General features: G+C 50.6%; 1 protein-coding gene and 2 pseudogenes across 1 annotated transcript; all 3 read right to left on the bottom strand.

Moving 5' to 3' along the window:
• Positions 1 to 2,440: 2,440 nt before the first annotated feature.
• On the bottom strand, positions 2,441 to 2,530 carry LOC125339136 (annotated as a pseudogene).
• A 7-nt stretch (positions 2,531 to 2,537) lies between these two features.
• On the bottom strand, positions 2,538 to 2,662 carry LOC125339135 (annotated as a pseudogene).
• A 4,917-nt stretch (positions 2,663 to 7,579) lies between these two features.
• On the bottom strand, positions 7,580 to 9,437 carry LOC125368219 (ral guanine nucleotide dissociation stimulator-like). Its single transcript, XM_048369061.1, has 4 exons — positions 9,188 to 9,437; positions 8,586 to 8,631; positions 7,848 to 8,190; positions 7,580 to 7,752 (listed from the first exon to the last, which is right to left on the bottom strand). The coding sequence occupies exons 1-4, from the start codon at positions 9,316 to 9,318 to the stop codon at positions 7,580 to 7,582; spliced, it is 693 nt and encodes a 230-aa protein (XP_048225018.1). The 5' UTR covers positions 9,319 to 9,437.
• Positions 9,438 to 12,376: the final 2,939 nt, after the last annotated feature.

Genomic DNA, 12,376 nt, shown 5'->3' with positions numbered 1-12,376 from the left:
TGCCTCTGAACTGCCCACTGTCCCACCGCGCCCTTTTTTGGTGGGAGCACGCTTCCTCATGGGGTTAGAAAGAGGCCAAGCTGCAACTAAAACTCGCAGGATGAGGGGCATCCAAAGCCCACAATGTCAGGTCCACACCCACTCATGGAGCTCTGCAAGTGACTGGCTCTCAGACTCAGGAGGGTTGGGTAGGGAAAGTTCTAAAGAACTGGAAGCAAGGCACTTGGCCCAAACAGACCACCAATATTAAACTCCGAGGTCTGTGTTTCCCAGAAAACCCAGTGCAAAGTGCCGCCAGCAATGGTTCTCCTTAAGGAGGAAGGCTTGAGATCCTCCATGAAAGCAGGTACGTGTCTGGCACCAGAACACGGGCAACTGTCTCCCTAGCCTGAGCCTTTGGTCATCTTTACCAAGCCCCAAGTTTGACAGGCAAACTATCATGGAGGGCCGCCCCTGCCTGCCCTCTGCAAATGCAACCCAGAGGGCAGATGGGGAGCCCATGCGGGTGGAGCTAAGCCCATCCTCTCTGTGTTTCCTTGCAGCTATGATGGCAAGCAGTGATGCTCTATCACACCAGGGACCACCACCAAGCCAGTGAGAATGACCGAATGGTCATCAGATTGTACGGGCTATCTCAGAAGGCAGTGCTGTGGCCCTGATCTGATCACACATCCCTGCGCTTGCCAGCCAGTCCCTCTTGGCCCTATCTTATCGTAACCAAATGCCAGCCCAAAGCATACATCTCCCTGAAGGTTTTGTCATCCCTTTCCCAGGTACAAAAGGATCCCACATTATACCAGCCCAGTCCCAGGACAAAATGGTTCCTATTCGAAGAATGGCTCTTCCCTGGGCCTTGCTTGTGGGCTTTGTCCTGTAACCACAGGCCAACTCCCTGCTTGCCAGCCCACCGGCGCTAAGACCAAACATCTCTGCATCTGGTGCCAATTCAAAGGCCGCCAACACCAAGGCCATTCCACCAAGTCCTCTGGAGGTGAGCACACATGGCTAAACCGAACGACAGGTCATCATTCCTCAATGGTAGGGCACCTCATCATGGCTGCTAGTCCTGGAGGCTGGTACAAGGATGTGAGTGGGAAAAGTAAGTCCTGTTCACTCCTACACTACCTGAGTCAGGCAAAGGTGCTAGACCTCATTCATGGATGAGAATAAGAGTTGGGTTCTCACTCATTTTGTTCAGCTTTTTTTGTGACATGATTTTCAAGGCATCTTTGATGCCATCACATTTTGTGCAGGCACATGTGCCTCCCCCATGAAATCTGGGCAGCAGGTGGGCCTGGTACCATCCTGGGAAGCCATGCACAGAACAATCAAGGGACCCAAGCCCCACAGCCAACTGTCAGGAGTGCCACATTGAACAGCAATGCACCGAAGGACCACTGTTTAGGAAGGATGGGCATCCCGATCGGAACCAGGTCACCACACACCCCACGGGGATAGGTATACTTACTTAGTTTCCTCAGCGACCAAGAGGTGAAGACAGCACCTACCAGCTCATTCATAAGGCCTGGGCACTGTGCACCTCCAGGTGGAACAGAACAAAGGTGGACCACTTCCTGACTCATTGTCAGCTGGCCTTCCAGGGCCTCAGAACCTGAGAGCGAAGACAAGGCGTATGCCAACGTGAGGAGAGTGAGCCACGTGCCACCCCTCCCCCCCCCTACACCAGTGCTGGTGAAATGCTCAAGCTCGGAACCCCCAAGAGACCACCAGAGACCAAGACCAATGCAAGTAGCAAAAAGGGCGTGTATTGCGAGCTAGCTCGGTCCTCCGCACACTCAACCCTGAGCCTAGGGCTTCCAGCTGTTTTATACATTCTTTGGGGAAGGCAGGGACTTAGCATACACCATAGCAATGTTTAACAAATCGACACGCACCGCGGGAAAATCATAAAACATGTTTGGTGCATTTGGTGGTGGGAAGGAATCTGGAAAGGGTCTTTGGTCAGATCAAGGGACCGACGCATTTAAAATTGACTGGTTTAAGCCATAGGGGTGTAGCAAGGGGGAATACGTGCACAGCTGCAGGGTTTTAATTAGATACTGGAAACCACACCTGGGTGGGGGAGTTCTGGAGTAACTCCAAAACTTGTTTTTCTTCTCTGACTAACCCTTAATCAGTTTCAGCCATCCAGTCACTCTTATGGGTGTTTATGTTTTTTTTTCCCAAGAACTCTCTGTCCCAGGGCGTTTTATGGTCTTTACTGGAAAGTGAGGGGTGAAGGGTAGGGTCTTATGTAAGGGCAAGTTTTCTACAAGATGGAGTTGTTCTGACTCTTCAACCCAAGCAAAGCCAAGGTCTTATGACCCATGTGGAAGGGCGCCCTTCCAAGGCTGTTGCCTCAGCCATGAGGAGGAGCCGACTGAGTGGGTCCAAGTGAGTCGGGCCTCATTCTTAGCCCATCTACATCAAGCCAGGCGCTGAACCTCATTCACCCATGAGCAAGACGGAAGTGAGTTTTCACTCATTTTGTTCAGCTTTTCCAAGGAATGGTGCCCATCTACATCAAGCCAGGCGCTGGACCTCATTCACCCATGAGCAAGACGGAAGTGAGTTTTCACTCATTTTGTTCAGCTTTTCCAAGGAATGGTTTGTTTTGTTCTGTTTTTGTTTTTTTCTTTTTTTGAGCAATCATCATGGACCCAAGCACAACCAGTAAGGCCACAAGGGCAGCGGGGGACGGGGACGACCGGGGACGACCCAGGACGGCTCCCGGACACAGGACAATGCTGGCATGCACCTCGGCCTCTGCTAAGGATAAGCAACTCCAACTCACTGTGCAGGACCGTCCACTGGCCGACGGGCAACTCTCCCACCGCCATGGGGACCGTCACCTTACTTTTCTCAGCTCCACTCGGGCACTGGCACTGGGCCTCTGCCCCTCCGCAAAGGCGCACCACCTCTTGCCCGCACCCCGAGGGGCTTCCCCGGCACCCCGCCCTGGCAAGTGGGGACGGATCAAGTGGCAACCATGGGAAGAGGACCCAGGTGCGCGGGACCCCGTGTCTGACCCCTGCCTGAGCATCGCGGCCCTCCCCAGCCTGCTCCTCTGTCGCCTCCCGCACCCTCGGAGCTGGTGCTGACTGCGGGGACAGGCAGGCCTGACTCCCGCACGAGGACGCGCGCGCGCGCGCGCGTGCGTGTGAGGCGGCGGGCAGCCGGCCGCCTGGCTGGAGCCAGCGCCTCCCTGCCTCGTGGGCCTTCCCCGCAACCACGGAGCCGGCCTCGCGGGGCGTGATCACGCACGTGCGCGCCGGGCTTTCGGGAGTTATTTATTACCACACAAGCATCCCCTCACCCTTTCCCACGCCGCTTCCCCAAAGCCCGGAGGGGACCGGTCCCGGGCCGTTCTCCGGCTCGGAGCCGCGCTCCGGAAGTGCGTCATCCCTCCGCGCGCCGGCCGTCTCGGCCCCCGGAAGCGCCGACCTCGCCGGGGGTACGGCGGCCCGCAGGGGCCTAAACTTCCGAGGTCCGCGCCGCTGGCGGGAACTGGCGTACACCGTGGCGGCCGAGCGACGATCGGCAGCGTCCCGGCTTACCCGGCCCCGCCGGCTCACCACCCTGTCATCCGAGCTACTCAGGAGGCTCAGATGGGAGGATGGCGGTTTGAAGCCTGACTGGGCGGGAAAGTCCGTGAGACTCCAATGGATTCCCAAAGAGCCAGAGAAGGTGCTGTGGCTCAAACGGGTAGGGCTGGAGTCCTGAGTACGAACGAGCTCAGGGACAGAACCCAGGCCCTGAGTTCCAACTGCAGAGCCGGCTCCGCTTGGGGTTTCCTGGTGATCGATTGGAGATCAGAGTCTCAGGGACTTTCCTGCCCGGGCTAAATGTGGACGGGGATCCTTGGATCTCAGCCTCCTGTGTAGCTAGGATTAAAGGCCCGAGCCACCAGCACTTGGCTGTCCATTTCTAAATTAGCAACCAACCACACATATCATCTTCATTGGTAATCATCATCCAAATATATATATATATATATGTGTTATTTACACTGTAAGTTAGGTCATAGCCACCAGTAATGGTGATGTAAAGAATATGTGTCAACGGGCTGGGGATATGGCCTAGTGGCAAGAGTGCTTGCCTCGTATACATGAAGCCCTGGGTTCGATTCCCCAGCACCACATATACAGAAAATGGCCAGAAGTGGCGCTGTGGCTCAAGTGGCAGAGTGCTAGCCTTGAGCAAAAAGAAGCCAGGGACAGTGCTCAGGCCCTGGGTTCAAGACCCAGGACTGGCCAAAAAAAAAAAATGTGTGTGTGTGTGTGTGTGTGTGTGTGTGTGTGTGTGTTAAGGCTGGGAATGTGACTTCGTGGTAGAAGCCCTAGGTTTGACTCTTCAGTACCACATAAACAGAAAAATCCAGAAAGGACACTGGCTCAAGTGGTAGAGTGCTAGCCTTGAGTAAAAGCAGCTCTGGGACAGTGCCCAGGCCCTGAGTTCGAGCCCCAGGACTGACGAAAGAAGAAGAAGAAGTGTCAAGCTTGATGTTAGGAACCAGTTTAAGGAGACCATGAAAAGGCAAATGCAATTAAAGAAAAATTTTATTTTTCACATTGCTCTAACAATGATTAAATACCTTCTAGACAAAATACTATTTTATGCTTCAGGCTGGTTGCTTGTTGTTTTCATAATTCCTGAAAATTCCTATCTCCACGGAATGAGTTTAAAAAACATTGTAGCCTGGTGTCCCTGACTCAGGCCTGTAATCTAGCTACTGAGGAGGCTTAGATCTAAGAATCATGGTTCAAAGCCATCCAGGGCAGGAAAGTCTCTGAAACTCTTTAGCTCCAATTAACTACAAAACACAAAAACTAAAAACGTCAGAAGCGGAGCTGTGGCTCCAGTGGTAGAGCGCTAACCATAAGAAAACAAAAAAAGCTCTGAGAAAGTGCCTAAGCCCTGAGTGCAGTGACCATCATGCATTGCAGCTGCACTCCACCCCCACCCCACCCCAATACCACAGAAGTTGATGTGGAGGGGAAGGAGGGGGTGAATGGCAACTCAAAGTGGAAGAAATTGCCCTGGTCTGCACTGTTTGTCTGAAAACATGTAATTATCAGGCTGATTTTGCTTTTGTTTTTAATTGTCATGGAAGAATGACATTTCTATTTTCTTTCAGTTTAGCGCTTTGATTTTTCAAACAGAAATTTGTATCTACAGTCATAATGGTGTTCCTATGTAATATGGATTTAGAAAAGTACAACTTAACACGATTTTTTTTATTTTTTATTTTTTATTTTTTATTTTTGCCAGTCCTGGGGCTTAGACTCAGGGCCTGAGTACTGTCCCTGGCTTCTTTTTGCTCAAGGCTAGCACTCTGCCACTTGAGCCACAGCGCCACTTCTGGCCATTTTCTGTATATGTGGTGCTGGGGAATCGAACCCAGGGCTTCAAGTATACAAGGCAAGTGCTCTTGCCACTAGGCCATATCCCCAGCCCAGTCCTGGGGCTTAGACTCAGGGCCTGAGCACTGTCCCTGGCTTCTTTTTGCTCAAGGCTAGCACTCTGCCACTTAAGCCACAGCGCCACTTCCTGTATATGTGGTGCTGGGGAATCGAACCCAGGGCTTCATGTATACAAGGCAAGCACTCTTGCCACTAGGCCATATCCCCAGCCCCAACACTTGATTTTTTAAAAATGTTTTCTTAAGTGCTTGTAATCCTAGTTACTCAGGAGGTTGAGAATTGAGGATCAAGGTTCAAAGCCATGCCAGGCAGGAACGTCTGTGAGACTTTATCCAATAAACTACCCCCCCCCCCATGAAAAAGTCATAAATGGAACTATATATAGCTCAAGTGCTCAGTCTGTGAGTTCAGTGCTCGGGACAAGCACACATATTAAAAAAATTATCATGAATATCTCTGTGGCTATGAACACCTTAGGATAAAATCTTACTGAACATTCAACTAGCTTCCTTTGAAATTCCGGATTATGTATTTGCACAATGCAGAGTGGCTGTGTATACATAGAGTTGATTTATAGAGCCAGAGTGAAGGACCAGAGTAACTCCATATTGTACTAAGACCCTATTCTGTACCTGACTGACCTTACTGTAAGTCCTACCCCCCACCCTTCACTTCCTGGTAAAGACCATATCCAACCATGAGTGTGATTTCCAGTAATTGTGAGTGGGATTTTCAGTATCTAATTGTGAGTGTGATTTCCAGTATTTGTGAGAGGGATTTCCAGTATCCAACTGTGAGTGCAATTTGCAGCTGTGCACATATCCCCCTTGCTACACCCCTATGGCTTAACCAATCAATTTTAAATGCGTCAGTCCATTGATCTGACCAATGACCCTTTCCAGATTCCTTCCCGCCATCAAATGTGCCAAACATGCTTTAGAATAATTTTTTAATTTTCCCGCAGTGCATGTTGATTTGTTAAAAGACGCTATGATGCATATATGCCAAGTCCCTACCTTCCCCAAAGAATGTATAAAACAGCTGGAAGCCCTAAGCTCAGGGCCTCTTAGCGTCACCAGCGTGCTGAGTGCATGGAGGACAGAGCTAGCTTGAAATAAATGCCCTTTTTGCTGCTTCCATTGGTCTTGGTCTCTGGAGGTCTTTCAGGGGATCCAAACTCGAGCATTTCGGATTGTGTACACACAATCACTACTGGCAGGGACTCCACGTGGTGTTCGTTTCCCTGAGGGAGGGAAGTTGTCCCAGTTGAAAGATGAAGAGAACCAGGCTGGAGTGGGCCACTCTTCTCGGCCACATGGCTTGTGTATGATACTCTCCGTGTCCCTCTACATCAGGGGCCCATCTTGGCACGTGACAGCATCTCACGATCACAGATTCCTTGCCTCTCTCTGAGCATTCAATGACACCTGCAAGTCCAGCAGCTTCTCTCATGCGCGCCAGGTCAGCGAGTTTTGTTCTACAAGGAGATTCACATAGTAGGCAACTGAAGCTGTTGTATGAATGGATACTTGACGTAGCACTCTAAAATTGCACATCTTAAAATGAAAAAAAAAAGAGTGAAATGTTATTAAATCAACACTTAGGAGTGGGCTGGGGATGTGGCCTAGTGGCAAGAGCGCTTGCCTCGTATACATGAAGCCCTCGGTTCGATTCCCCAGCACCACATATACAGAAAATGGCCAGAAATGGCGCTGCGGCTCAAGTGGCAGAGTGCTAGCCTTGAGCGGGAAGAAGCCAGGGACAGTGCTCAGGCCCTGAGTTCAAGGCCCAGGACTGGCAAAAAAAAAAAAAAGAAAAGAAAAACACTTAGGATAATACAACAACACTGAACAGAATCAGAAAAGGTAAAGCAGATTATTTTCCTTGGGGAAGGGAGGAATGGGAAGGGAGCTGCTATCAGTGGACAGTGGGAGGTCCACCAGGGGCTCAACCTCCACAGCAAACAGATATGCACTGCACTGTGGATACTTCGCTATCCTTCACCAGTGCAGCTGGGTTGATTTGGCAGAGTTTAGGCAGCTCCAGGTGGGTATTGCTGCCAGTGACAAGAATGTTACCTCCCAGGATGGTTTGTATTTCAGGTGGGTGACCAGGACCAGCTGGAGGCCCGTAGGCGGAAGAAGGTGTTGTGCTCCTTACACAGAGGGCACATACTGCACTACCACGATGTGGGGCACAGAGTCCTGTGGAGGCACCAGGTCTTCTTGTGCGGCAGGTGAAGCAGCGGGTTCCAGTGCCACATCTGCTGCCATCCCGGACCCGTCCTCGGCCTTGACCTCAGGAGCAGGTGCTGTGTGCAGCCCCAGATCTAAGGATGGAATGAGATGGAGAGAGCCATAGAAGTTGAGGTTCTGAAGTTCAAGGACTGAACCTTCAAGGAGTATATGTGTTCATGATGAATACCTGTGCCTGAGAGTGTCCATAGAGAGAGTACATGCCGTCTGACATAGTAGCTACTGGCCATTCCCCACCCTGGGATTCTCCTCCCATGGGGGACTGGTTTCCCTCCATACTCGTATATTCTCAGGGACCTACCTAAGGAATGCTCTCCCTCTTGGTCAGCCTTCTTGCTGTCCTGCTCCTCCAGCTGGGTGAGGAGGAGGTATCCACGCATTACGAGGTCTGAGGAGGGCATGTGGAGCAGCACGTAGGTCTTCAACTTGTTCAGGTTGTCCAGGTCCTTGGACTGGCAGAAATCGTCAGGATATCTGTCCAGCCACATGGCGAGCATGGAACACAGGGTGTTATGTACAGTTGGATAGGAAGCAGAATGAGAGCCTGCTCTCTTCTACCAATCCCCTTGACATCTCTTGCCGTGAGAACATGGAGAGATTGCCCATTGCATGCTGGGAAGTGGGAGGAGATCACGTGAGGAGAAGGCTTTCTATAGTTCCTCTGTGGCACCCATTGGGGGCTGTGCTCGGATTGGATTGTTTCTCCATGGGGTTTTCAGCCCACATCTCCCCTCTGCTCCCTGGGAGATCAGGCACTTCCTTCATAGCTTGTCTATGCCTTTAGATGAAGCCTCAGACCCCATCACAAGTGATGTGCTAACCAGTTTCCTACCTCGTGTCCCAAGCCCTAATAGTTAGCCCACGCTTCAAAGACAGCCCTTCCATCTGTCCCAAATTCCACTCACTTCTTTACTTGCTGGTCCTCCTCAGAGTTAGGTTGGAAATGTACATACCTATGGGAAGAGAGAAGGAAGTCGTGTTTTCACCATCCAGTTTTACTGACTGATCAGGTTGTCTATGTTGGCTGGCTACATCCAGGATGGGAATGGGGGGATTTGTCTGCATGGTTCCCCGAATTTCACACTAAGGACTTGGAATGTGCCTCTCCGAAGTGCGTGCTTCCCATGTTTGTGCAGTGATCCTTCCCTGGTGGCTCAGTAGACATGGGGCCCTCAGTCCACCCCTACTCTCTGGCCCTTTCCCTGGCTACAGTTCTTTAGGAGCCTTGTAGATTGTTTTGAGAACCTTGCTAACTTACAGAAAATGTATCAGAGGGCTTCAACTACGTGATCCCTTACTCAGACTCGTGTTCCTAAGGGAGTAAAGTGTCCCCTTCTAGGGACCCACAGTCCTGGGGAATCCACTTCAAAGGAACAAGCTTGGAAGGCACTGCCTGGTCTCATCCCACTTTTGGTTGAGAAGATCAAATGGAAACAAACAAGGGTAGTATGTGTTCTCCATTTAGCCAGGAGGATGGCGCTGTCACTTGGATTTGGCTGGGACACTCACCTGTTAAACAGAAGGTCCAACACTTGCCCAGTTGTGGTAAACCTTCCGTAAGTCAACAGGAAGGCTGGAACAAAGAAGGGATCCTCCTTCTGGTGGAGAGGTACCAGGAGGTTGACCATCTTCTCCAGCATGCCTGGCTCCAGGGTGCTCACCCTACGGGGCTCATCCTGGGTTGCGGCTGTCTCCTTTTCCTCCTGATCAAGGAGAGGGAGTTTAAGATGGGGATGGGAGCCCACTTGAGATTGACTCAGGGTGATCAAGTGAAGTGAACACTACACAGAATTAGTATTAACAGGAATCCTACTAATTGAGGAGGATTCTAGAGGTGGCTGGGATGGCAGTTAGGTAATTTACCTTGTCTGAGTTCATTTGCTGTGGCACAGCATTTGTGGCATTTGTGGCATTTGTGTGCCTATTGAAAAATGACCTGAGGCGCTGGAGTCGGGGGTGAGCACTGACCCAGCGACCACTCCGAGATTTCCTGAGACCTGAGTACCTGGATCTTGGCAAACAGCAGGAGAACATCCTGGCTCTTCGAGATTGCTAGCCAAGTGAGCTGGCTGCTGTTGATCTGGAATGTTGTTGCCTGGCTACCAGGATTCCGTGTTTGGTTGGCCCCATCCTTAAAGACGTAGGGTCACTTCCCCAGTACTCCTTACCTGAGCCCCTTCCTCACACGAGACCTCCTCAAAGGACTCAATGACTGCTGAATTTTTGCCTTCCTCATTCTATGTACACATATAGTTGTAGTTTTCAGCACACCTTGTCTAATCTCATCCTCCTATGTCATGCCCGGCTGTAGTCCGAGTTTCAGTTTAAAGGAGACAGAGCACTGCTTTCTTACCACTAGGGTGGTCCTTGCCTAGTCATTTTGTGTGTCACGGTCCCCTTGCCACCCCACCTGTTTCCTGGCCTTTATTTTGACATCTGTGTCCTAGGGTTATTATTAGGTGTCGGTACCCTTGAATACCTGTTTTGTTTGGCTTGGGATGTTGGGGGTCTCTGGTAGGAACAAGAAGACCAATTCAAAAGGAACTCAGTGGGGCTGGGGATATGGCCTAGTGGCAAGAGTATTTGCCTCGTATACATGAGGCCCTGAGTTCAATTCCCCAGCACCACATATACAGAAAACGGCCAGGGGTGGCGCTGTGGCTCAAGTGGCAGAATGCTAGCCTTGAGCGGAAAGAAGCCAGGGATAGTGCTCAGGCCCTGAGTCCAAGCCCCAGGACTGGCCAAAAAAAAAAAAAAACAAAAACCTGAGATCAAAAGGAACTCAGCGGGGCTGGGGATGTGGCCTAGTGGCAAGAGTGCTCGCTTCGTATACATGAGGCCCTGGGTTCGATTCCCCAGCACCACATATGCAGAAAATGGCTAGAAGTGGCGCTGTGGCTCAAGTGGCAGAGTGCTAGCCTTGAGCAAAAAGAAGCCAGGGACAGTGCTCAGGCCATGAGTCCAAGCCCCAGGACTGGCCAAAAAAAAAAAAAAAAGGAACTCAGCAAGGCAAAATGAACTTGTGCAGAGGGATGGGCCCCCAGCCCCCAATATGACAAGCCAGCAGAGAGCAGGCAGGTGGCTGCCTTTCTATCCTGAACCCAGGCAGGAAAGTCTGGGAGACCCTTATTTTCAATGGAGCACCCAAAACTGCTGGAAGTGGACATGTGGCTCAAGTGGAAGGTTGCCAGTCTTGAGTATAATAGCTCAGGGACAGCACCCAGGCTCTGAGTTCAAGCTCCAGGACCACCCTCTCCTCAACGTGCACACAAAGAAAGTTAAAGTGTTACGGAACAAACACAACATTGCCATTATTCTATGACTGCTATAGGCATAGATAGTCAGATAGATAGATAGAATTAACGAGGTAATAGAGACAGAGGCTCCAACACAAGATTCGTCCTTGAAATAGAAAAATCCCCTGATGCACCTGATGATTCGAATAAATAATGAATTTCCTGATACAGTAAAAGGGAGGTGGTTCAGGGATGGTCAAGGACTCACTTAATAGAGAAATGCCTGAGCACCCGTGGCTCACACCTGTCATCCTAGCTATTCAGGAGGCTGAGATCTGAGGATCAGGGTTCAAAGCCAGCCCAGGCAGGAAAGGCTGTGAGACTCTTATCTCCAATGAACCACCAGAAAACCAGGAGTGGCACTGTGGCTCAAAGCGGTAGAGCGCTAGCCTTGAGCCCAAGAGCCCAGGGACAGCACCCAGGCCCAGAGTTCAAGCCCCATCACCAACAAAAACAACAACAAAAAGCCTGAGAAGAAATAATGAGCACTTGCAGCCAGCACTTTTGCATGTCTTATATGGGAATATCTTTCTGTGTTTCAGACTCCATGTTCTACTTAAGTTCCCTTGGTTCTACTTTAGTATGCGTGTCATGTAGCACTTGGGCAATCCCGCCACTTCCTGGTGGAGAGTAACAGCTTGGGTACATGCAGCTCATGGTCCTGTATCGGTTGCAGTTAGACTCCGACTGCCCTAGGTAACCCACACCCACCAATGTAGTGTTGGGGGACTTATGTTATGGAAGATGGATGGTACTGGAGGACCCATGCCCACCAAAAGCTGATCGCGCTGTGTGGAGTAAAGTGTTCTTCTACCAGTGCTATCTGCACGGAATCTTTCTTGGTGACGGGGACATGTGTAAACTCTGCGATGAGTGAGTGGACATTCTCAGACTGCCGCTCCGGTGGGAAGACCCTGTTATGCAGCTTGTCAGTGGGTTGTCTCCCCTGGAGACTGGTTGAACAGGAGTCATCTTCTTGGTAGATCTACATCCATCTATCTATAGCTATGTATCTACAGATAGATAGGTAAATAGATAGCGCCAAACTTGTGGGCTGGGAATATGGCCTAGTGGCAAGAGTGCTTGCCTCGTATACATGAGGCCCTGGGTTCGATTCCCCAGCACCACATATACAGAAAATGGCCAGAAGTGGCGCTGTGGCTCAAGTGGCAGAGTGCTAGCCTTGAACAAAAAGAAAGAAACCAGGGACAGTGCTCAGGCCCTGAGTCCAAGCCCCAGGACTGCCCCCCCCCCAAAAAAAGACTTGCTTATATAGATAGATAGGTAGATAGATACAGATATCTATATATCAATCTTTATCAATGTATCTATTATCCATACCTATGCCCATAGATATAGAGGGATGTCTATAGATCAGTGGATATAGATATATACTCATCAT

Source organism: Perognathus longimembris, chromosome 20 (assembly GCF_023159225.1).
Source record: "Perognathus longimembris pacificus isolate PPM17 chromosome 20, ASM2315922v1, whole genome shotgun sequence".
NCBI classification, from domain to species: domain Eukaryota; kingdom Metazoa; phylum Chordata; class Mammalia; order Rodentia; family Heteromyidae; genus Perognathus; species Perognathus longimembris.
This window is presented reverse-complemented; position numbering and strand designations above follow the sequence as displayed.

Excerpts from the sequence above, each read along its gene's own strand:
- LOC125368219 (XM_048369061.1), bottom strand. The coding sequence starts at position 9,318 with ATGCTGGAGAAGATGGTCAACCTCCTGGTACCTCTCCACCAGAAGGAG. Across the intron at positions 8,191-8,585 it reads AGGAGGACCAGCAAGTAAAG|AACACCCTGTGTTCCATGCT; the intron begins AAGTGAGTGGAA and ends CCAACTGTACAT. Across the intron at positions 7,753-7,847 it reads ATGGACACTCTCAGGCACAG|ATCTGGGGCTGCACACAGCA; the intron begins GTATTCATCATG and ends TTCCATCCTTAG.